Source organism: Thalassophryne amazonica, chromosome 15, assembly GCF_902500255.1.
Source record: "Thalassophryne amazonica chromosome 15, fThaAma1.1, whole genome shotgun sequence".
NCBI classification, from domain to species: Eukaryota; Metazoa; Chordata; class Actinopteri; order Batrachoidiformes; family Batrachoididae; genus Thalassophryne; species Thalassophryne amazonica.
This window is the reverse complement of record NC_047117.1, coordinates 47514383-47541161: the sequence shown is the minus strand read 5'-3', so window position 1 is coordinate 47541161 and position 26779 is coordinate 47514383. Positions and strand designations below refer to the sequence as shown.

Below are 26779 nucleotides of genomic sequence, written 5' to 3'. Positions count from 1 at the left end.
TTTTTTTCCCCATAAAGGTTTCGACTGTGGGTTTGATAACTTAGCTGTCAAAGTAAACTTACAGCTGCTGTAGCAGGCGTGTGCAAGTGGATGATGCAGCGTATGTCTGGACGCATGGAGTAGATGGCAGCATGGGGACTGAAACCTGCAGGGTCGACTCTCAGGTTGGTGGAGCCCTGGTCAATCACATTCCCGATAAGGTTAATCTTCACCTGAGGAAAAGAGGAGGAAAAACAATTAGTCAGTGCTTCAAAGACTTCTGATGAGGGCACACATGAACTACATGAACTTTGAACCGCTTTGACGGCGACCAAGGTGGATCTCCTGAGAGGGAAGGAGATGTGGAAGGGAAGTAAATATCCTCACATGACCGCAACGCAGTGTCCTCTAACTCAATCAGAGTGACGAGTAAAACACATAATCAATAACTGCTGCTCCACTTCAGGAAATATAGTGGAACATTCCACGTAACAGAAGACAGAATGAAGATGACATCCACACGATGGCAGCATCGTTACCATCCCGTTAGCAGTTATTAAATTACTGCTAGTTATTAAATTACTGGACAACAGAGAGAAGTGATGATGGGAGAGACAGAAGCAGAGACCAGGAGCTGGAGGAAAGAAAAGCATCATATGACCAGAGACCAGAGAAAATAATGGTAGAGTGACATTCATAATGAAAAAACAGAGAGCAGGCATCAGTCCCTGCAACAAAACCTGACACGAAACAGAAAACAGGTTCACCTGGAGATCTTCCACCAAATAGCCACCACTGTAATCAGGTATCGCCTTATGATACAAACCAGAGCCTGAGCGCAAGAAATGACATCAATCATCCAGGATAATGAAACATACTCAGCTCAGCCAGACCTGCTGAATGCACATGAAACCCATAAACCCACTGATCTTAACATCTGTTCTCCTCCTTTAATCCTGCACTGGAAAGAGGAGGGCAAAGGACTTCTACAAAACGTGAATTAAAGCATAAACACACACATACAATGTACATAAATCGTTCCAGTGCTAAAACTATTCAAATAGAAAAAATAAAGAAAAATGTACATTGATCAGTTAACCAAGACAAAGAGTGAAAAAGTACTCTTGGTGTCTCTTATTCAGGTGGACAAATAAGTACAAAGCATTACAGCACTAAGTACAACCGGACTTATAATTACTGTAAAGAAATACAGCACCACCAATGAAAATAAAACTTTTCTTCTCCCAGTGACTTGTATTCTTGAAGGTTAAACTGATTAGAGTGTGGGAAAAAAATCTGTATTTATTTACTTTTTTAGTGATAAGTACAGTGTGTATGATTTCGGGCGTTGATCAGCAGATATGGAATATAGCTTTTGTAACCACCTGTTAATTAGTGTATAATTATCTGAATCATTGTGTTTTCATAAGCTTAGAATGATATCTACACAGGAGTGGGCTCCCTCACGAGTTCCATGTTGCTCCACCATATTGATGACAGTAGCCCAAACGGGAAATATTAGCTCTATCTTTCACATTTTGGATACAATTCCTTATTTTGCAATTGATGAATTGAGTGCAACACCTTACTGTATTGTTATTTACACTACAGGGTGGATACCCGTCCTGGGCCCGACGGGCCCCGAAGGGACCTGACAGGCCGGGTCGGTTTCGGACAAATATTTCAAAATGACACTCTGATTCAGGTCGAGTTCTGTCACGTCAGCACAAAGACACTAAACATACGTTACTTTTCTGAAAAGATGATGTCATAGCCCTGCCTCTCTAAGCTTAGCCGCTCGTAATGAATGGTGTTGTTGTTAGTGTAATTTAACATACTTTTTTTGGTCTTGGTGGTTCATTAATGGCATTTATTTTCGTCGCTAGCAGAGTGCTGAAGAGACGACAGATGACCATATTTTGAGTGCTGACTGTCAATAAACGGAGTGCTGTGACACTAAGAAAATACAGTAATTGCAGAAAGGACATTCAGCTTTTAAAATAAGTGATTTTTTGTTCTTGTTGGCGGCAGGATGAGAAACACAGTCAGAGCACTGTGTTATAACATAGAGGAATGTCTTTAAAAATGCTGCATTTATTCACAAGAACTTTCTACAATAAGAAATTAAAGTATTTTCTAACATCATCTTCCAACACAAGGACGTCTTATGTGGATAACAGTTTTCATCAGGCTGCAATGATGAATCTGGCGGAAAGAATGCAACAGGCCAGATTAAAAATCTTTATTTACTCTGCGTACTGGGGTAGCCAACAGGTCTGCTTCACATGATACAAACATTCATTTTTGTTAATAAAAAAATGAATAAAAAAAAGATAATACATGATATAACGGCTTTCTTCCTGTTTGCTGGGATTTGGTTAGGATGGAAATAACCTAGATATCAACAGCAGGTCAGGTTCGGACAGAAATATGAGGCCCGAACCGCACTCTAATTTATACCATTTAATTTCAGTCGAGCAAATGATATAATCTCTCTGTCCCTACTGGTTGCAGTGACAGCCTACAAAATGTGTGTGTTTTTTAATTATTCTTGACAACCATAACCTTTGACTGATCTGCTCCTATCAGGGCTGATATGATTTAAATCACTGTAAAAAAAAAAAAAAAAGATGACATGATCTAATAGCATGTGGTTTCTCAGTGTTATTTTGACTGCAGTAACTCTCTGGTGCACAAGGGATGGGATATCTCAATAGGGTGAACTTTAAAATGATATACTGTTGTGAAACTGAAATAAACAAAGAAACAAACAAAAAATGCCAATTTTTGACAAAAGTTGATGTGGAATCAAAAAATTTCTCATATCAACACAACATGAAATGGAATGGTAACACATCATTCACGAATATTTTCCTATGCGTAAAGACAGTGTCTGACACCCCCTGTAAATTATGTAATTATGTTTGACAGCCTCTGTACAGTTGCTGTAACTTGTGTGTTGGTTTTTACAATGCATGTGATAGGTGATCCACTTATACTGAGACATCGCACACATTCATTGCTTTGCTCACTTACACAGTATTGAGACATTCTGAGCGTAAAACTGGGTTTGAGATTCACAAATATGTTGGTCTATTCACACGCCCATCCAGTAGATAGCAGTGTTATATGCATTTTGATGGGGTGGGGGGGTGGTGGTGGTGATGAGAGACGATTACTTGAATTTCCCATAATGCCTTTTGGCATGTGTGACTGTTAACGCTCAAACCTTCAGAATTAGCGCATTAATTTAAAAGATATGTGCAATATCATATTTTCACTTTGTAAAAATGACAGTTGCTGTTAATGTCGATAAAGTGTCTGGAATTAGTTGGTTTTAAATGAAACCGTGAGTGACAGGTGCTTTGCGTTGCATGTCTTCTACCCACTGTCTGAGTCAATGCGTGCTGAAAGTAAATTATGCTTTTTTTGTTTGGTAGCAACAGGCTGAGTGCATAAAGACAGAAGCTCTGGCTCGTTTGTTTTCAGTTTCTGATTATCTTTGAATATACCCAGCAGCACTTGGGGTACTTAAACTTGAAACTGGCTTAGCCGACTGAGTACTGAGTCAATAATAAAAGTTAGCGGCTAGCTGTAACTTCCACTAAGTTTTTTTTAAGCAGTTTATCAGTTTAGTGTTATAAAAGTTAACTTTTTAGTAAGTGGATTAGCGGTTATCAAAGCTAACTTTTTGGTTCGCTGTGCCCACCACTGATGGTAGTAATTAATGATGGTTTTGAAAAGTTTATTTCCCTAAATGAAAAGGATTATAAAGAAAAAAAGTTAATTTTCACAACTTTAAAACAGCTTGAGAACCAGAAGAGAAACTTGAGGCGTATCTTAGAATCTGTACAGAGAACACATTGCAGGACACTTCAGACCTTTAGTTAACCCTCTGGGGTCCGAGGGCATTTTTTGGACAGTTCACTTGCCTGGAATAAATGTTTTATTATTGCTGTTAACAGCTCTCCCTGCATCCCACAATCAAGTTTTATGTCTCTTTTTTTTCAGGACAACCTGTGCTTTCAGAATATATATGTTTTTGTTGTGTTTTATAAGTGTAATAAAGGCTTACAATCAAAAATAGGCAAGGAACAAATAAAGCGAAAAATAATTTTCCACACACATTTATTCAAAGCACACAGCAAACTATAATAAACAGCTGTTTTGACACTTTATAAAGGTAATTTGAGGTCTTGTGTCAAAGACTATGCAACAAAAAGGTACAAACAATAAACACAAATGCACATTTTGAACAATATATACAAAATGTCTATGCGTTTTGTTGTCCATTGATATGGTAAACAGTACTTTATGCATAGAAAGCAACAGAGTTATCCAGTAACATTTATATGCAAACTAGTGGAGCAATCCTAATAATTACACACTCTTTGTTTGAGCACGTGAGAGTGTCATCAGAGGCTCTCCGTGTGCTCCTGCTTTCACTGATCACTGTGCGTAATGGCGCAGGGCACACTGAGTCTATACTAATAGTATGTACTCACTGGAGCACCCAGGGGGCTATTCAAACGGGCCAACTAGTAACATATCATTCCTGAAAACGATCTTTGGCTTTTCACGTGAGGTAAATCTGCCCTACGATTGGATTTTGGAAAACCATGTGACGGTGAAACAATTCCGATTGGACACTCACATTGCGCACGTCATCACACAGCTTCTATGGCTGGCTCAAAAGTCCACGGAGTTAACTTTTCAGCAAAAAAAAAAAAAAAGTAAGTTTCTATCTCATATCATTCAAAAGTTATTTATAATTTAGCAAAGCTTGGTCTCAGCTGTTGTATACGATGGCGTCAACCCCAGAGGGCTAAAATGACCTGATCTCTGAAACAACAAATCTTTGCTGCTGTGATCTCTGTCTCAACAAGACAAATCCTGAGTGGTTCTTTGCATTTCAACAGATGTTTAGGTGAATGACTGTCGACTGATCTTCCAGTCAACAAAGTGAATGGCACCAAAAATTACACCGTCTTTATCCGGACTCTCAGCGAAAGCCAGCTGTCAGATAATCAAACAATCTGGTTACATCACATCTCATACAGTATCAGCTCATGCTGTCACGTCCTTCACCCAGCAGCAGCCGTACAGCTGAGGGCCCCTCTGACCAACACAGCACTTCTAAATTTAAATAAAATGCCAACGGGCGTGTCAGAAAGAATCTGAAATGTGACGCGGCTGGAACAAATAGTTTATGAACACAAAGTACGGGTGTTTAGTAAGACTTTACTGTTAGATTACTGCTGTCACCAATACATTAAACATGAAAATGTAAAGCAATAAAATAAAACACACAATGGTGCCTATGTTTATGAAAATGTATTAAAACCAGAGGTGGTTTATCTAAGACTGCAAGGGAAGCTCAGCTTCCCCTAAAATGTCAAAAAATTAAGTGGTCAAATATGTACAGTTTGTTAACATTTCATTGACTACTAATGCGTTAGAACACGTTCATCTTGAAGATGAGTTTATTCAGAATCAGCTAGTTATCACAAATTGACTGACTACAATTTTGTTAACTTTTCAGTTAAGTCTTTTTTCTCATATGGTCTGTGGTCAATGCATTTTCCTGTAGAAGCTGAGCATCCGTTCACTTCAACAGGACTGCCTGGAACAGTTTTTTTTCATTGCCTCGAAACTCAACGGTCATTGGATAAATGCCATGAGTTTGTCCTGCCCCCGGATGCCGAGCATCTCTGGGGGTAAATGGAGCTGTGGGTGGGCCTGGACCTCATCACTATTGGACGATCAGTCGAAAGGCTGAATCACAGCTATTTTGAGATATAGCAATGTGAGAATTAATTTGCACATTTCTGCAAATTTATGCATTTTTAAGTTTATGCCAAAGTGTTTTGAGTGCGCTATAAATCAGTCTGTTTTAAAGGCGCACGTTAGATATCATATGTTTATACAGTACTACAAAAAAAAACAAAAAACTTTGTACCGCAGCCAAACAAAATGAGTCAAACTCTGCAGAAAGACAATAGAAACAGAAAAACAGGTGATTTGGATGCAGGAACATTCACAGATCGCAGGCATCAATTATCGGAATAGACGTCCTGGTTTGCAACACAACATCAATGTATTCATGACTGCAAGTCTATCTGGGCACATGTGGTAATAATTAGTATATATTATAAATTAGCTGATGTAGTTTTATTTATGAAAATTAGTGATAGAGAAACAGAAGCGTTTTGAACCACTGAAGCAATATGAAGCAATGGTTGAGTGTTTTGAAGCTTTTGATACAATTAGATATGGTGACATCTGCTGGCCAGTATTTAACATAACATTTGCCTGGAACAATAAAGTGCAACATGTCATCAAACAGTGAGGCTCTGTTACGTATGTTAAATAATAAAACTTCTATGTGCTCCTTGAAATTTTTGAGGGTATTTTTGTTTAAAAACATTAATAATATATGAGGTCTGTTAGAAAAGTATCCGACCTTTTTATTTTTTTCAAAAACCTGATGGATTTGAATCACGTGTGCTTGCATGAGCCAACTTTGAACCTTCGTGCACATGCGTGATTTTTTTCACGCCTGTCGGTTGCGTCATTTGCTTGTAAACAGCCTTTATGTGAGGATGGGTGGAGTCTCTCGTCGTTTTGTCTTTGCAAGGAAATGGCAAAACAACTGGAGCAGCGTGACTGCATCAAATTTTGCCAGAAACTGGGCGACACCCAGGTGGAAACCATTCGGATTATTCAGACGGCTTTCGGTGACGATCCTATGGGCATCACACAGATTAAGGAGCGGTACAACCGGTTTAAAGACGTCCGCACAACGGTGGAGAGCGAGCCACGCTCCGGTCGGCCATCAACATGCTGAAATGACCGGATCATTCCAAAGTGAACTCTGTGGTGATGCGGGACCATCGTGTGACTATCCGAGAAATTGCGGAAGAGGTGGACATCAGCACTTTTCAGCACATTCCACTGTGGCAGAAGATTTTGCCATGAAAACAGTTGCAGCGAAATTCATCGGCATGAAGCTGATGGTGCAGCAAAAGTGCCTCCGTGATGAAGCCTCACAGGATATGTTGGGACATGCCCAGCTCTTGCACCATTCGGAAGATTCAGATGGCTTTCGGTGGCTTTTCAGTCGTGTGACTATCTGAGAAATTGTGGACGAGGTGAGCATGTCACAACATGTCCTGTGAGATTTCATCACGGAGGCACTTTTGCTGCGCCATCAGCTTCGTGCCGATGAATTTCACTGCAAATCTTTTCATGGCAAAATCTTCTGTCACAGTGGAGTGTGCCGAAAAAGTGCTCTCTCACCTCTTCCACAATTTCTCGGACAGTCACACGACGGTCCCACCTCGTCATAGCGTTCACTTTGGAAATGATCCGGTCATTTCAGCATGTTGAAGGCTGCCCGAAGCGTGGCTCGCTCTCCACCGTTGTGCGGACGTCTTTAAACCAGTTGTACCGCTCCTTAATCTGTGTGATGCCCAGAGGATCGTCACCGAAAGCCGTCTGAATAATCCGAATGGTTTCCACCTGGCTGTCGCCCAGTTTGTGTCAAAATTTGATGCAGTCGCGCTGCTCCAGTCGTTCCACCATTTCCTTGCAAAGAAAAAACGACGCAAGACTACACCCATCCTCACACAAAGGTTGCTTACAAGCAAATGACGCAATCGACAGGCGTGAAAAAAATCATGCATGGTCACGAAGGTTCAAGGTTGGCTCATGCAAGCACACGTGATTCAAATCCATCAGGTTTTTGAAAAAAATAAAAAGGTTGGATACTTTTCTAACAGACCTCGTATTTGTGTTATAACCCCCGAAGGAGTCTTCCCAAAGGATTGATAAAGTTCTAAATAAGGGTCTATCTAAACCAATCTAATGTAATTGTGACATCATTAAATATTATATGTAACGGAGATATAAATTGTGAAATGTTTGTGCAACTAGGGACCATTATGACCATTTTACATATTTGAATTTACATATAAATAAACTGACACATTTTATGATGTAAGCCGACAATGAGCTTCCCCTCTTTGACAGACCAGCAGCTGCTATTGGTTAAAACTAGAATTTTGGGGCCTGATGAATAAAATTCATGATGATCTGCACAAAAGGGTTGGGTTTACCATGTTCATTATTGGTAGGTGTTTTGCAGTTTTAACATGATATCAACCAATTACAGTGGCACCTGTCCTTCCCTTTAAACTACATTCTGCCAGGAAGACATTTCTGTGGTAGAGGGAGCAAATACAAGTGCCAGCCTGTCAGATCACCAGTGGTGGGCACAGATAACCAAAAAATTAACTTCGATAACAGATAATCAGACAACTGAAAAGTTATCTTTGATAAAGTTAAAATGATAAACCACCCAAAAAATGTATCGGAAGTTACAGATAACCGATAACGGATAAATTCCAATATTGTCTCTGGCACATTCGCAACTACTAATAAACTGAATTTGAGTTTTAATGCCACAATGGCTTCTACTAGAATTAAAAGTGACAACAGAGCCAAACAATGAGGCCACACTTTTGTCTTTGAACATCCTGCCCCTGCTGGAAGCTCTTGTTTACTACACAGCTTCCAGCACAGAGGCACTCTGAAAGCAGCCATAAAGCCCAGCTCTCTGCCAATCACAACGCTCTGGTCAGGCGGAGGTCTTGAAAAATAAAGTCATGCTGACTTATGGTTTTGATTTATAAATAACATTAATACCGATAGAATAACTCCATTAATGTCAATTCTGTCATTTGTACAAAGGTAAAATATAACATATATCTTTTAATGTTGAATAATGCACTAATTCTGAGGTTTTGTAACACAGATCGCAAAGGATTCTCGGTAAAAGTGCCTCTGCTAAACACTGATTGGTTCAGTCATTCATTATGTAAACCAACACGTTAATGTGATGTGTGTCGTGTGTTGGTGTTTACAGATAAATTTGCTTTTGTAAAATATTCAATTTTTTATTTGTAAAAACAGGCATTTTTACAGAGCCCTGGAAGTGTCATCGCAAAATGTTTTGCATGTGGAGAGAATGTACGCTCAATTTATTAGTGCCGTGCGCACGTTTTATGATGTTGTAAAATGTGCACTCATTACTGTCTACATAAATGTTGGCTTTACACTGTGCGTGTTTTGGCCGTTTCAGATGATTTTTCATTCGTGCGAGAATTTTTTGGACCGAGTTTCAGGTTAATCACGCGTCCTGCATCGTGTAGTGTACATGGAGTAACAAGCTGCGATTAACATCTCACGACCACCTCCTGATCGCCGATCGTATGGTCGAATGAAAATCAAACCTGTCTGATATTATTCTGGTCGGCCATCATGAGGTTATCCTGCTGCTGAAAAGCTACAAGCATCCAACCGCACGCACTGTGCATGTGCAAACACTGCAGAGCTGTCTTGTAATGTTTTTTTTTTTTTTTGCTGTTGTTTTGTGTTGTTTTTAAACTTAATTTGTAAAAAAAAAGAAAAAAAAAGTCATTTGCAAAGCAAAAAAGTTGATTTGACAATCATCTGATATAACTGAGGTCAAAATAAATAGAACACTGCCATCTACTGGTGCCCAGACACTTAGTACTTAAGGCGAATACTGCCATGAACACTACTGGCCAGTAGATGGCAGTAGAGGCCTTGAAAACTTGCCAAAACAAAATTCCAGATAATCCGTGTCTGCTACATTATGCATGGAATTTAACAAATGCAAATACAATAACAACATCTATAAACCCAGAGAATATATTCACGAGAGTTTTAGGCAGTAGAGTTTAATGCTGTTGTCCGTGGAGCCTGAACAGAGTGTCTGAAATGTATTTGTCCTGTCGTGAACATATTGAGATTACATAATCCTACCCATAATGCACTGCTGGGCACAGACTGTGCTCACAAAACCTTAAAAATTAGCACATTACTTTAAAACTAAAACATATATCTGATATTTTCCCTTCATAAAACTTCAGACATGACAGTAATTTTAAATAACTTGTCCAAAATTAGTTTGGTTAAAATTTGAACCATAAGTTAAAAATGTATGCCTCTGGATGACTTAGGTGATATTGCCAGCATATCAGTATGGTGTTAAAGGAAATATTTTTTTTTTTTTTTTTTTGGTGACCAGTTCTCCTTTGTCTGCAGAGTATAGAGACGTTTTTTATAGTAGCAGCGCTCTTCTGTTTGCAGAGGGTAAAACTGTACATCTGTTACAAAACTTTTAACAGGTAGGTGCTGAACTGATTTTAAATTTTAAAAATGCTTGTCGCTGTTCAGCTTTGTTTATCAGTCTAAAAGTTATCGGACAAAAATTAATCGGAAGATAATTGGTCCAATAATGGTTTTTAAAGTTATCTAAAAAGATAAACATTATATAAGAAAACATTATCTTCGATAATTATCTGTTATCGGATTATCGGAACTGTGCCCACCACTGCAGATCACACAGGGTGTAACTGCCAAACTGCTCCCAAAGCTCCCTGAGGTGAAGTACAGTAGAATCCAGTGCAGTAACAAGATGAGAGTTGCCATGCCATGCCAAGCCACATCAAAAAATGTATCCCAAAGTATTCTGACAGCACAGAAAACCAATCAATATTATCACACATTTTGTGCATGACCATGTGGCCAAAGCATGCAATTTTTCTTCCCAGTACACAGTTTTTAGTTCAGTCTTTCCTTTCTGATGTTTTAACCCTTTATCTTTTACACTACATGATCAATGTATCAATGTAAACTCCTTGCTTGAAGTGTCCTAAAAAACAAATCATCCGTCTCCAGTTTTCTGGAAGACCACCTAGCAAATTCATGTCTCCTTGCCATTTGCTGGGGAGTTAGTTCACTCTGAGACAAAATTTTGTATGGAAAGAGATGCAAGTCAGCCCCCCCCCCCCCCTTTTTTTTTTTACACTGGATGACCTTCCTGACGCAACTCCACATTATATTGAGAAATAGGTAGGGGTGGAGTTTGAACTAGCAACCTTCCGCACTGAAACCAAGCATAAAAACCACTTGGCCACCACCTCTGCTATGTATATACACAGTAAAATCACCAGTGTAAAACTAACACTGACATGTTAAATTAACACTGTCAGTGTCCACATGGTCCTACTCTGGCCAGAGTGGGACCATATGTTCACTGTCAGTGTTAATTTAACACTGGTGATTTTACTGTGTACATACATATATGCAAACACTTTGCCGGTGGGGAACCACAGGCTCTAGATTGGGCAGTGTTTACAAAGTAGGTAGCTGATATTTCTCAAGATTGGTAGTTAATTATTGTCCATGTTTGAAGGTACACACACAAACAGGCCACTTCACTTTTAATATATTATGAAGAAGCTGCGTGAAAGAACAAAGACTGAGCCAGAGCTTTTGTCTTTTCTGCATTCTGCCCTAAGCAGGTGCTGTTATTTTTTACATACCCCCAAACAGAAACAGTGGCAGAAGACAAACTTATTATTTTTCACTTTATTTGTTCCTTGCCTATTTTTGATTGTAAACGTTTATTACACTTATAAAACACAACAAAAACATATATATTCTGAAAGCACAGGTTGTCCTGAAAAAAAAGACACATAAAACTTGATTGTGGGATGCAGGGAGAGCTGTTAAAAGCAATAATAAAACATTGATGCCAGGCAAGTTAACTGTCCAAAAAATGCTCTCGGACCCCAGAGGGTTAACACAGTTCGTCGCTACATCTACAAGTGCAAGTTAAAATGCTCCCATGCAAAGCAAAAGCCACACATCAACAACATCCAGAAATGCCGCCGCCTTCTCTGGGCCCAAGCTCATTTGAAATGGACAGACGCAAAGTGGAAAAGTGTGCTGTGGTCTGATGAGTCCGCATTTCATATTTTTTTGGAAATCATGGAAGTTGTGTCCTCTGGACAAAAGAGGAAAAAGACCATCCAGGTTGTTACCAGCGCAAAGTTCAAAAGCCAGCATCTGTGATGGTATGGGGGTGTGTTAGTGTCCATGGCATGGACAACTTACACATCTGTGATGGCACCATCAATGCTGAAAGGTACATCCAGGTTTTGGAGCAACACATGCTGCCATCCAAGCAACGTCTTTTTCAGGGACGTCCTTGCTTATTTCAGCAAGACAATGCCAAGCCACATTCTGCACGTGTTACAACAACGTGGCTTGCACGCTGTCATGCATCCAGATGGCTTACAGCAAAGTGGATTTTGTGTGTGTGTGTAGCAGCGTCAGTTAGCGCAATCAAATCATCGTGTCATTGACCCCAGCGCACGCACACACATGCAACCGGCTCGGCCAACTGTGTATGTCCTCAGTGCAGCGAAAAAAAAAATCATGTCAGAAATAAGTCCAGCTTTTTCTTTCTCTCTTCCTGCTAACAGACAGCACAGTGGATTTGTTTTATGTGTGTGCGTGTATCTTACAAGAATTAGCAGCATCGGTTAGCTCAATCAAATTATGTCTCGGGAGAGTCACTGTCCCCCGCGGGTGCGCATACGCACACGCAACCTGGTCGGCGCTTGTGCATGCATGTATTATCAAAAAAAGACTGTGCAGCGAAAACAAATTACGTCAGAAATGAGTCCAGCTTTTCTTTCTCCCTGCTAACAGCCTCCAGGCAGCACAGTGGATTTGTTTTGTGTATGCGTGTGTGCACACACGTGTGGGTGCGCGTGCATGTGTGGACGCGCACGTATTCATGCACATGATCACGTACGGACGTGCGGAATCACGTGTGGGCGTACACGATCACGTGTGTGCACGTGCATGAGGACGTGCGCGTGTGTGTGTGCACAGAGTGCAATGGTACCAAATGTATGGAACCAAATTTGCACTCTAATGCCATGTTCACACCGGATGCCACACGACGCCACAAATTTGCATCACTCGCCACCATCGCCCGGTGTGTCGCTCTGCTTTCGCTGCAAAAATGTGCCCCAGTGCGCCATCAAATAGGAGGACCTTCCATTCCGCTCGCCATCAAGTCAACATGGTGGACCTTGAACACATGGAGCAAGTTGCTGTGCTCTATTTGTTGTGGAAAGCTGACAAACGTCGCCAGCGGTGCTGTCCCTGGGTTCACAACATCCTCATGAAATGTTCCCAATTCAGGGAGTTTCATCATTTGCTGCTGGAGCTGCGTCTGGATGACGGCTGCTTTCAGCGGTATTTCTGCCTCTCCAGGACCCAGTCTGAGGACCTCCTGTCCCGTTAGCATGCACACATGTGAACAATTAAAAAAACAAAACAAAAAAAACTGGCTGCTGCTGCAGTTCCTTGCTCTCCTCTCCAACTCTGTCATAACTGTGTTACAAACCAGTCACTATTTGTTTTATTATACATCTGTGTAGTTAATAAAATTATCTTCACGGACAATTCGTTCACACGCGCATATGTGAACAAAGAAAAATAAACTGGCTGCTGCTGCTGCAGTTCCACACTCTCCCCTCAAACTGTCATAACTGTGTTAAATAAAGGACAAAAGGGACATAATTCCTGCTCACAGGCTGGCTGCCAGAGACAGGACATGTCCACATCAAGTATAAACTCCAGACATCTCCACGTCACTAAATATCCAGTCCCTGATTGGTCATTGTGGCGTGACAAGACAAAAAGTTCAGATTTTTCAACTTGGGGAAGAGGGCAATGCGATGCAATGCAATGCCATATCGCGCCACAAACATGTCAAGCGCTCAAAATCGCTTTATTTGCATCACTTTATTTGCGTCCATCACGTCGCATTGCATGGCTTGGACTTTTGTGGTGCCACAACGCGTCCTTCCATAGGGATTACATGGCACCCTCTCGCCGCTGTCGCTCGTGTGGCATCCGGTGTGAAAGTGGCATGAATGGAACCAAAACGCACTCTAAATGCAATGCAACACAAATGGGATGAATTAATCCATGTCATGTGACATACAAAGCACCAATCAAATGACAAGGATCCACTCAGCCATTATATAAATATATATATAAAAGTCAAGTGGCCTCTGTGCATGCGTGTGTATGGCTTTGATCATAGAGAAACTGGGGAGGGCTGACATTTGCTGAGCAAACGAGAGAGAGAGAGAGAGAGAGAGAGAGAGAGAGACTGGTAAGTCAAAAAATATTCCACTTTATTAGTGTTGCTGTAAGGCTGAGACCAGTCTTTTTTAAGAAGAATTACACAATGTCAAATCAGAGAATCAATTGACTGGTAAGCACACTGGTATCTGTTAGCGGTGTTAAAATACACTCAACAAAAATATAAATGCAACACTTTTGGTTTTGCTCCCATTTTGTATGAGATGAACTCAAAGATCTAAAACTTTTACCACATACACAATATCACCATTTCCCTCAAATTTTGTTCACAAACCAGTCTAAATCTGTGATAGTGAGCACTTCTCCTTTGCTGAGATAATCCATCCCACCTCACAGGTGTGCCATATCAAGATGCTGATTAGACACTATGATTAGTGCACAGGTGTGCCTTAGACTGCCCACAATAAAAGACCACTCTGAAAGGTGCAGTTTTGTTTTATTGGGGGGGGATACCAGTCAGTATCTGGTGTGACCACCATTTGCCTCATGCAGTGCAACACATCTCCTTCGCATAGAGTTGATCAGGTTGTCAATTGTGGCCTGTGGAATGTTGGTCCACTCCTCTTCAATGGCTGTGCGAAGTTGCTGGATATTGGCAGGAACTGGTACACGCTGTCGTATACGCCGGTCCAGAGCATCCCAAACATGCTCAATGGGTGACATGTCCGGTGAGTATGCCGGCCATGCAAGAACTGGGACAGTTTCAGCTTCCAAGAATTGTGTACAGATCCTTGCAACATGGGGCCGTGCATTATCCTGCTGCAACATGAGGTGATGTTCTTGGATGTACGGCACAACAATGGGCCTCAGGATCTCAAGGATTCAAAGGAATTTTATTGTCATATGCACAGAAGAACATGTTCCCTGCACAATGAAATATGTCTACTGCATTTAACCCATCCTAATTGCCAGTAGGAGCAGAAGTCGCCATTAGGCGCCCGGGGATGCACCTGTGTTCTTCGTCCATAACAGATGCCTGCCCATACCATAACCCCACCGCCACCATGGGCCACTCGATCCACAACATTGACATCAGAAAACCGCTCACCCACACGACGCCACACACACTGTTTGCCATCTGCCCTGAACAGTGTGAACCGGGATTCATCCGTGAAGAGAACACCTCTCCAACGTGCCAAACACCAGCGAATGTGAGCATTTGCCCACTCAAGTCGGTTACGACGACGAACTGGAGTCAGGTCGAGACCCCGATGAGGACGACGAGCATGCAGATGAGCTTCCCTGAGACGGTTTCTGACAGTTTGTGCAGAAATTCTTTGGTTATGCAAACCGATTGTTTCAGCAGCTGTCCGAGTGGCTGGTCTCAGATGATCTTGGAGGTGAACATGCTGGATGTGGAGGTCCTGGGCTGGTGTGGTTACACGTGGTCTGCGGTTGTGAGGCTGGTTGGATGTACTGCCAAATTCTCTGAAACGCCTTTGGAGACGGCTTATGGTAGAGAAATGAACATTCAATACACGAACAACAGCTCTGGTTGACATTCCTGCTGTCAGCATGCCAACTGCACGCTCCCTCAAATCTTGCGACATCTGTGGCATTGTGCTGTGTGATAAAACTGCACCTTTCAGAGTGGCCTTTTACTGTGGGCAGTCTAAGGCACACCTGTGCACTAATCATGGTGTCTAATCAGCATTTTGGTATGGCACACCTGTGAGGTGGGATGGATTATCTCAGCAAAGGAGAAGTGCTCACTATCACAGATTTAGACTGGTTTGTGAACAATATTTGAGGGAAATGGTGATATTGTGTATGTGGAAAAAGTTTTAGATCTTTGAGTTCATCTCATACAAAATGGGAGCAAAACCAAGAGTGTTGCGTTTATATTTTTGTTGAGTGTATAATCTGGAATAATTAAATTATTTTTAAAAAGTGCCAAAAAAATAACACCGATTAATGGTGCTCCATGATGCCCTCTCACCCCGTTAGCCATTCTGCCCACAGTAGCGTTGTAAAAATTATGACGATTTTGCTTGGCCACGAGAACAGAAACTTTAAATTTACAACATGTTCAGATGGAACTGTTTGCAGAAAAACCGCAGTATTTATCGTACCATAAGGTTGAATTATTACGTCAATGTATTTAACAACAAGAGCTAAGTGCTAGCACAGCACTAGATCTTACCAGCATCATTTTACTACACACTCCACTGAGCATTCAGTCACCCTTCATTCAACTTGGCACAACTTTATGAGGTTGCATGTGATCCCATCAGCGCTGATTTAGTCCAGAGCATTTGTTTACTTAAGATTTGGACTTTTCCCCATGGAGATTGTATCACTGAGTACTCTGTGTAGTTACATAGGTTCTCTTTTCTTTTAATTTGTGTTTTCATCATGTTTCATGTTGTTATTAATGAAGTGAAATACAATCTATAGTCTATATGGAAAGTGACAGGATTCACTGCAAGATTCACACATTCACTGTCTGTCTACCTCAATAATGTGCCCTGTATAGTTTGACAGGCCTAAATCAAGCTGTGACTGATTGCTTTTTTTTTTTAATTAAACTTATGCAGATACAAGCTTTAAAACTGGAATATCGGCAATCTTCAATAAATAAAATATAGCCTGAAGTTTAATATATATAAACTACATCATATTGAGAACCCATTAAAATTTTGGGGGAATTTTTAATTTGTGGGAACATACATAAATTGAGGGAAATCCATAGCATATTTCGCCCCAGCGAATGTCAAAACCTGTAGACGAATTCAAGCCGGAAGTGCGTCTGCACTTGCGCAACCTGACTGTCCCGGTGACGTCAGGTTCACCTGACATGACCACACAACGGCAATCATGGCGAACAAAGTGAAGGGATCAGTACAGAGAGCTTATTTTTTCTTCGTTTATTTAGATGGTTCATATTATTTTGTTGACAAAACACTAAACATGATTTATTTACACGTACAAAGAACTTGTAATTTTTTCGCTTGTATTATCGCCCACGACCACGTCGTAATAATGTGTAGTTTACTGTAACGTTAGATTTAAATTTCTATCCCAGCATGCATCGCAGCTCGCGGTGAACCCCCCCACGTGACCTGTGACATCACCCCAATATTCACACTAACGAATAAAATTCCTTTGGTCCCCATCAAAATTCTAACAATCGTCTCAATTTCAATATGCTTCCTGGCACTCCAGCTTTAAGAATCACATTCAGAGAGCCTATCACTGATCTGTGGCAACTCTGGAGTCAAAAAATCCCTGATGTGGGTGAAAATTTAAGTGTCCTTAAGCAATGGAGGGATTACAGTCTCATGTTGAGGAGGTGTTTGTTCAGTCTCTTCTTGAAGGCTTGAACATTGTTTGATGTGATATCTTCAACTACAGTAGGGGGGAGGCAGTTCCAGGTGGTAATTGCGGAGTGAAGAAAGCACCTGTCAAGGCATTTAGAGTGGGACTTGGGGGTTTTCAAGGCGTGGCTTGATGGCGCCCTCCGAGTGGTTCGGCTTAGGAGGTCAGGTGGGGGAAGCAATGTTTTGAGATGTTCTGGACAGTTCAGAGTGCGCATCTTGTATAATACGGTTGTTGCTGCGACTGTTCTGAGGTAGCTCAGCTTGCTGATAGCATGATTACTTTGGGCAGTGGCCTCATCCACACCGATGATTGTCAGGACCTTTTTCTGGATGTTGTCTAACTGCCCAAAAATGGAGTACTCCATGACACTCTTTGTATATGTTGGCCCTGCCTTTGGCATCGAGCTTGTTAGCCAGCTTCCGCAGCGCTCCAAGATGCTGTCCAGCACATTTGCAGATGTTTGACAGGTGGTTGGTCCATAGTAATTTCTTGTCAATGCAGAGTCCCGGGATATCCATCTGCTCGGTGAGGTCAATTCTGGTTGTCCCAAAGAACAAATCTGGGCAGGAGCCCTCTTTCTGGACAGGACCATGGCCTTGTATTTGCTAGGCTCAAATGTGACCCTCCAGATATCAGCCTACCGGGAGATTTTTTCCAGGTCCTTGTTTAGGGATGCAGCCACCTCAGGACCACTCAGTGATGTTACTGGAATGGTGGCATCGTCCACATAGAGAAAGTTGTTATTTTCACATTGTTCCACAACATTATCTATGAAGATGGAGAATAATAGAGGACCGAGAATGGATCCCTGGGGAACTGATGGACTGATTGGTTGAGGTGATGAGGGCTGCCCAGACAGTACAATTTGGATGGACCTTCCTTGGAGGTAGTTCCATAGCCAGAGATGTAATTGTCCAGTTATACCCTAGGACGCAAGCTTAGCACAATGGCCATTGTGCCAGACCTGGACGAATATGACTTTGATGTCTCGTGCGACAATGTACACTTCTCCTCCTTTGTCCAGGATGTTGTTCCATGTCTGGAAAAAAACCGTGAGGAGGTCGGCTGAGCTGTGGTTCGGTCTGAATCCATACTGTTTATTGGAGATGAGGTCATGGCGGAGGAGGTAGCCCTGGAGTTGTTTATGAACTAAGGATTCCATCACTTTGCTGTTGACAGAGAGCAAGGATATGGAACGGTATTTAGTTGGGTCTGATTTTGAGTACCTTTTGTGAATTGAGATCACTCTGGCAGTTCTCCATTGTTTTGGGAACATGCCACGGGAGAAGCAGAGTTGGAAGAGATGACTGAGGGGACTGGCCAGTTCTGCCGCACACTCTCTGAGGACCCTTGTTAGGTATTTCATCCAGTCCTGACACCTTTACGGGGTTCTGGTTGCACAGGATGTTCCTAACATCTTTTGGTTTGAAGTGCACATAGGCAAACAAAGATGTTGGTAATGAGCACTGAGGCAGAGGTTGCACAGATGCCTCAGGCAAAGTACACTTCTCCGCAAAGGTTTGGCACAAACTGTTAACCTTTTCAAATGCCGTGATATGGGGGATACCCTGGTGTACAATGACGGGGAGGTCTGTGGATCCACTTCTCCCTGAAAGTGAATGCACGATACCCCACCATTTCTTTGAGCTAAGTGAGTTGTTTGAAAGATCTTTCCTCAGTTTGTTGTTGTACTCTGTTTGTTTGCTTTTCAGCTTGATTGAAAGCTGCTTTTCACATCAGAAATTTATATGTGCAATTAATTTAAGAAAATAAACCAAAAAGCATTAGATCATTATGTATTTTTTTTTTATGTCTGGACAGCCCAAGTATATGCGAGGCGCATCCCAAAAGTATCCAACCTTACTTTATCCCACAGAAACAAATGCAGCATTTGGTGGAGAGGTGATGGAACCTTCTTGGATATGCATGATTATCATATACCTATAAATGATACGCCAATATGATTGGATAAAACATTAAAGAATAAATAGCAATACACCCTTGTGATATTTTTCGCGGACCGGTAAAACCCAAAAAATGAATGTCGCCTTGGTAATCAGCCAATCCATACATATGTTGTGACGTCACGGCATGTGTGATCCTAGATATTGTCAATGTGTAATTTAATACACCTGTTTCTGTTCTATTCAATGACATTATCAATTGAACGTGTTTGTTGTAGATACAGTGGTCCCTCGCTATAACATGGATCACCTTTCGCAGCCTCGCAGTTTCGCAGATTTTTTTTGTGCAATTTTGCATGCGTTTTTTTTTTTTTTTTAACAGCGCATTGTGTTCTGTGTCCTTATCAGGCAGACCGGTCGCAGCACCGGTCAGCATCACCGCGATTGCTCTCACTGCCTCCAATGCGCTTACTGAGTCTGCAGGCTCGGTAAGCGCCGCAGTTTGCCACTCACACCGCCCCTCTCTGCTGTGTGGAGCTGTGGACAACTCTGGCAACAGGTCCAGAGACTACGCTCGTGTTTTGACGCTGAGCACTCCGGCCACAAGGATAGACTTCTTGTGGAAAAATCTGCAGCGCCCGCTGCATGGACTCGGTAACCGCAGCCGCAGAGCTCCGTGGCCATGACTTGGATTTGCGGGTCCCGCATCCGTACCTCCGGAGGCAGTGAGTCTTTTCTCCCTTCTCGCCCAGAAGAAAAAAGAGAGTGTTTACACATGAGAGAAAAGTGAGAAAATGTTAATGCCTGTTTGAGAAAAGTGTATAAAGTGTGTAGTGAGGGGTTTTACAGCCTTAAAACACCTATAATAATTGTAAAAAAATAACGCTGACTACTTCACGGATTTCGTCTATTGCAGGTTATTTTTAGAACGTAACTCCCGCGATAAACGAGGGATCACTGTATTTTCAATGTTTTATTACAACTGTTTAGAAATGTTCTATTTAATAAAATTCTGATTACAATTGACACAGCATTTATTACTATTGACTTTAGTGTACATGTATATGATAAAATCGTTATCAAGTTGTTCAGCAATGAATATGGCTTTTTACACCCTGAAGAAAACCATATACCCTGAGGCCGAACTGATAATATTTTTTAGTCCACAGTGCACGGCAGTTGCGAGCAGTCAGCCTTACAGTGCTGAAATGTACGTACTGCACCTCTCTTAGATTTTCATGATGGAAAAACTTGAGGCTATCCATAACCCGAAATGACCAAGTGATTAACAGAATATGGGCACTGGTCACGGATGACTGTCGTGTCACCATACAAAAACTTGTGGAGGATGTGAGAACTGGTACAGCTTCCATTTTGACAGAGAATGTGGGCCTGCAGAGTCAGAGTCAGCAAAATTTGTATTAAAGTAGCTTACTATGGAGGAAAAGCAACACCGTCTGGAAGTCCTGCAGCCACTCAATTGGCTCAGCTGATTCAGGCTTTTGTGGACATACAGAACACCTGTAATTCCCCAGGATCCCTACTGTCTCACACAGAATTCTCCCAGCGGTTCTCCCATTGACAGAAACATTTCTGGAAGTCTTCTTTTGGAATGGTGTCCAGCTGGCCATTATGTTCCACATGAAGTCTTCTTGCGACTCAAATCCAGTCCCTTTTAGTGTCGTTTTGAATAGTCAAAAATTAAAGAGAGCCATATCCGTAGAATAGGAAGACAGACAAATTACGCGTTTGGCCAGAAAAACCTGAATCAGCTCACTACACACCCAAATCCTCAGTCAGAGGTTTCCGCCTCAAGTCATTCTGTCATGTTATAATCTGACGGAGGCAGAGTACGAGTTTGCACTCCAAGGCTGACTGCTTGCAACTGGAGTGTGCTTCGGACTAGAAAAAAACTCAAGAATGTGCAATAAGGGTCCCTTTGGCTCTCCACCAAATGACACCAAAACAAACTTACTTCTTCCATTCCGTATGCCTAATGTATCTGCCACGTTTGATCAAAGTTAGATGAGTCATTGTTAAGATACCTTGCTAAAATAAGCAAAAATGAATGTAGTTTCTGTGACTGAGACAAAGATAAATGTCAGAAAATGAATGAATGTAGTTACACAGAAACCAAGGCAATCACCAAGAGTGTCTACCTGCAGTACACAGCTTGATTCATGCAGAGCGTGCACCTTCCAGAAGATCTTCCTGAAATCTAACATAGGAATGTAACCAAGGGTGGCACGGTGGATTAGTGGTTAGCACTGTTGCCTCACAGCGAGAAGGTCGTGGGTTCAATTCCCGTGGCCTTTCTGTGTGGAGTTTGCATGTTTTGCGTGGGTTTCCTCCGGGTGCTCCGGTTTCCTCCCACATCCAAAGACATGCGGGTTAGGTGGATTGGAATCTTTAAATTGTCCGTAGGTGTGCATGTGGGTGTGTCTGTGTTTGTTTGTCTGTTTGTGGCCCTGTGACAGACTGGCATCCTGTCCTGGGTGTACCCCGCCTCACGCCCTATGACTGCTGGGATAGACTCCAGCCTCCCCGCGACCCTTAATTGGACTAAGCGGTAGAAGATGAATGAATGTAACCAAAAAATTGTTTCTGCATTGCAAATTATGCACAAATTAAGTTAAAAATACTACATTTTCAAGATAGGGACAGTGTGAGGGCTAACTCTACTTAACTCAAAACACAAAGATATCTCCCCACCACACACACTTAAATTAAATTTAACAAGCAACTCTCACTCTGGGATACTGTAAACACAAGCTGTGAATTCACACTTTCAGACTTCCTGTCAGATACCAGCAGTAAAATTACCACCTGTGAATGAACATCAGTGGACTTTCCTCATTTATCTAAACCTACAAGTGTGAAACAAACTCAACATCACTCTTACATCCAGCTGACAACCCTGACATACTAACACATTACAAAGGAAGGCACATGCATAAAGCACACAACATATGATTAGAGGGTGAACAACGGCTTATTCTAAAGGTGCCTTGACACTTGGACGAATTTGAGTCCCGCACTGGCACCAATCTGGCATGCCAGTGAGTGAACTCATTGTAAACTGCTTGTGAACTGTGCACGGCTGTGTGTCAGTGCGCAAGGAAAATTCTGAAATGTTCAAAACTTTTGGCTTTAATTTTGTGAACTAGTCGTGAACACTGTGCAACCCATTCGAAAACAATGTGTCACTGCATCTCATGAGATGTTACATCTAGAATAAATGTAGTTTTACAGATACATTATCTAACTTATAACAAGGAATAAAAATGCAACTGTTTTACCAATCCATTACAATATATATATATATATATATATATATATATATATATATATATATATAAACCCCTTAACGCCTATTGTCGCATATATGCTACAATATTTGACTCAAAATATGCAACATACCAAATTGACCAGTATGCCTGTTGTCGCAAATTTGCAACATACAATTATTATTGTTATAACATAAATTATTACCAAAATACCAAAATTACTATTTATTTTTTGTGCAAAAGTGTAATTAATAATCTCAACATTATTTACCATCTACTTAAAGGCAAAAACACACACAAAACACTTTTTTATATACAGCTATATAAATTCAGGCGTTAAGGGGATATATATATATATATATATATATATATATATATATATATATATATATATATATATATATATATATATATATATATATATATATGGCCTCTACTGGTGGTTGGCTCTCACTGCGCCACTGTATCACTTCCTGTTCCGGAGCACAGCGGTGTTTTGCTGTATCTGTTAGCTGTTTAATCTGTGCAGTTAGATTGATCTAGTTACTTAGATAACGATTTGCTTCACAGTGTAATCTTCACGTGCCTTAACTAAAGCACTCCCTCTGCTGAATCACCTCTAAATTATTTACACATTATTCACTTTGTGTGTTTTTAGGAATCCGCTAGCTTAGCGCAGCTACTAGCTCTTAGCCGGTTTAGCATGGCGGCTTCTGCTGTCTCTCCCGCACTTTTCTGCTCTGGGTGTGAAATGTTTAGTTATTCCTCGGCCTCCTTTAGCAGTAATGTTACTTGTAATAAGTGTAGCTTATTCGTAGCTTTTGGAGGCCAGGCTGGGCGAATTGGAGACTCGGCTCCGCACCGTGGAAAATTCTACAGCTAGCCAGGCCCCTGTAGTCGGTGCGGACCAAGGTAGCTTAGCCGCCGTTAGTTTCCCTCTGGCAGATCCCGAGCAGCCGGGAAAGCAGGCCGACTGGGTGACTGTGAGGAGGAAGCGTAGTTCTAAACAGAAGCCCTGTGTACACCGCCAACCCGTTCACATTTCTAACCGTTTTTCCCCACTCGGCGACACACCTGCCGAGGATCAAACTCTGGTTATTGGCGACTCTGTTTTGAGAAATGTGAAGTTAGCGACACCAGCAACCATAGTCAATTGTCTTCCGGGGGCCAGAGCAGGCGACAGTGAAGGAAATTTGAAACTGCTGGCCAAAGCTAAACGTAAATTTGATAAGATTGTAATTCACGTCGGCAGTAATGACACCCAGTTACGCCAATCGGAGGTCACTAAAATTAACATTGAATCGGTGTGTAACTTTGCAAAAACAATGTCGGACTCTGTAGTTTTCTCTGGGCCCCTCCCCAATCGGACCGGGAGCGACATGTTTAGGCGCATGTTCACATTTGGCAAAGCTTCTGGGGAAAACCTGGTCTTGTTAGGAGAGACGGCATCCATCCCACTTTGGATGGAGCAGCTCTCATTTCTAGAAATCTGGCCAATTTTCTTAAATCCTCCAAACCGTGACTATCCAGGGTTGGGACCAGGAAGCAGAGTTCTAGTCTTACACACCTCTCTGCAGCTTCTCTCCCCCTGCCATCCCCTCATTAACCCATCCCCGTAGAGACGGTGCCTGCTCCCAGACCACCAATAACCAGCAAAAATCTATTTAAGGATAAAAATTCAAAAAGAAAAAATAATATAGCACCTTCAACTGCACCACAGACTAAAACAGTTAAATGTGGTCTATTAAACCTTAGGTCTCTCTCTTCTAAGTCCCTGTTAGTAAATGATATAATAATTGATCAACATATTGATTTATTCTGCCTTACAGAAACCTGGTTACAGCAGGATGAATATGTTCGTTTAAATGAGTCAACACCCCCGAGTCACACTAACTGCCAGAACGCTCGCAGCACGGGCCGAGGCGGAGTATTAGCAGCAATCTTCCATTCCAGCTTATTAATTAATCAAAAACCCAGACAGAGCTTTAATTCATTTGAAAGCTTGACTCTTAGTCTTGTCCATCCAAATTGGAAGTCTCAAAAACCAGTTTTATTTGTTGTTATCTATCGTCCTCCTGGTCGTTACTGTGAGTTTCTCTGTGAATTTTCAGACCTTTTGTCTGACTTAGTGCTTAGCTCAGATAAGATAATTATAGTGGGCGATTTTAACATCCACACAGATGCTGAGAATGACACAACACTGCATTTAATCTATTATTAGACTCAATTGGCTTTGCTCAAAATGTAAATGAGTCCACCCACCACTTTAATCATATCTTAGATCTTGTTCTGACTTATGGTATGGAAATTGAAGACTTAACAGTATTCCCTGAAAACTCCCTTCTGTCTGATCATTTCTTAATAACATTTACATTTACTCTGATGCACTACCCAGCAGTGGGGAATAAGTTTCATTACACTAGAAGTCTTTCAGAAAGCGCTGTAACTAGGTTTAAGGATATGATTCCTTCTTTATGTTCTCTAATGCCATATACCAACACAGTGCAGAGTAGCTACCTAAACTCTGTAAGTGAGATAGAGTATCTCGTCAATAGTTTTACATCCTCATTGAAGACAACTTTGGATGCTGTAGCTCCTCTGAAAAAGAGAGCTTTATATCAGAAGTGCCTGACTCCGTGGTATAACTAACAAACTCGCAGCTTAAAGCAGATAACCCGTAAATTGGAGAGGAAATGGCGTCTCACTAATTTAGAAGATCTTCACTTAGCCTGGAAAAAGAGTCTGTTGCTCTATAAAAAAGCCCTCCGTAAAGCTAGGACATCTTACTACTCATCATTAATTGAAGAAAATAAGAACAACCCCAGGTTTCTTTTCAGCACTGTAGCCAGGCTGACAAAGAGTCAGAGCTCTACTGAGCCGAGTATTCCTTTAACTTTAACTAGTAATGACTTCATGACTTTCTTTGCTAATAAAATTTTAACTATTAGAGAAAAAATTACTCATAACCATCCCAAAGACGTATGGTTATCTTTGGCTGCTTTCAGTGATGCCGGTATTTGGTTAGACTCTTTCTCTCAGATTGTTCTGTCTGAGTTATTTTCATTAGTTACTTCATCCAAACCATCAACATGTCTATTAGACCCCATTCCTACCAGGCTGCTCAAGGAAGCCCTACCATTATTTAATGCTTCGATCTTAAATATGATCAATCTATCTTTATTAGTTGGCTATGTACCACAGGCTTTTAAGGTGGCAGTAATTAAACCATTACTTAAAAAGCCATCACTTGACCCAGTTATCTTAGCTAATTATAGTCCAATCTCCAACCTTCCTTTTCTCTCAAAAATTCTTGAAAGGGTAGTTGTAAAACAGCTAACTGATCATCTGCAGAGGAATGGTCTATTTGAAGAGTTTCAGTCAGGTTTTAGAATTCATCATCGTACAGAAACAGCATTAGTGAAGGTTACAAATGATCTTCTTATGGCCTCAGACAGTGGACTCATCTCTGTGCTTGTTCTGTTAGACCTCAGTGCTGCTTTTGATACTGTTGACCATAAAATTTTATTACAGAGATTAGAGCATGCCATAGGTATTAAAGGCACTGCGCTGCGGTGGTTTGAATCATATTTATCTAATAGATTACAATTTGTTCATGTAAATGGGGAATCTTCTTCACAGACTAAGGTTAATTATGGAGTTCCACAAGGTTCTGTGCTAGGACCAATTTTATTCACTTTATATATGCTTCCCTTAGGCAGTATTATTAGACGGCATTGCTTAAATTTTCATTGTAACGCAGATGATACCCAGCTTTATCTATCCATGAAGCCAGAGGACACACACCAATTAGCTAAACTGCAGGATTGTCTTACAGACATAAAGACATGGATGACCTCTAATTTCCTGCTTTTAAACTCAGATAAAACTGAAGTTATTGTACTTGGCCCCACAAATCTTAGAAACATGGTGTCTAACCAGATCCTTACTCTGGATGGCATTACCCTGACCTCTAGTAATACTGTTGTGTGGGCCGCTGAAGAGGAGGTACTGCTGGCCCACCACCACCAGATGGCGCCCTGCTTGAAGTGCGGGTTTCAAGCACGAGAGGGCGTCATAGCAACTGGGAGTGACAGCTGTTACTCGTCATCAGCATCAGCTGTCACTCATCCACATCATCACCACCACCTTAAAGGCCGGACTGCAACTCCACCTCGCCGCCGAGAAATCAACTACCAATCAGGTAATTTTCTCTGCTGAACAAAAACC

General features: G+C 41.4%; 1 protein-coding gene across 6 annotated transcripts in view; it reads right to left on the bottom strand.

Moving 5' to 3' along the window:
* The window catches only part of add3a (adducin 3 (gamma) a), a 259484-nt gene that overhangs the window by 49215 nt on the left and 183490 nt on the right, over positions 1-26779 (bottom strand). For all 6 annotated transcript variants that reach the window (XM_034189173.1, XM_034189174.1, XM_034189172.1 and 3 more), the window contains one exon: positions 63-212. In XM_034189173.1, coding sequence (XP_034045064.1) covers positions 63-212 — 150 coding nt within the window. The remainder of the gene's footprint in view (positions 1-62; positions 213-26779) is intronic.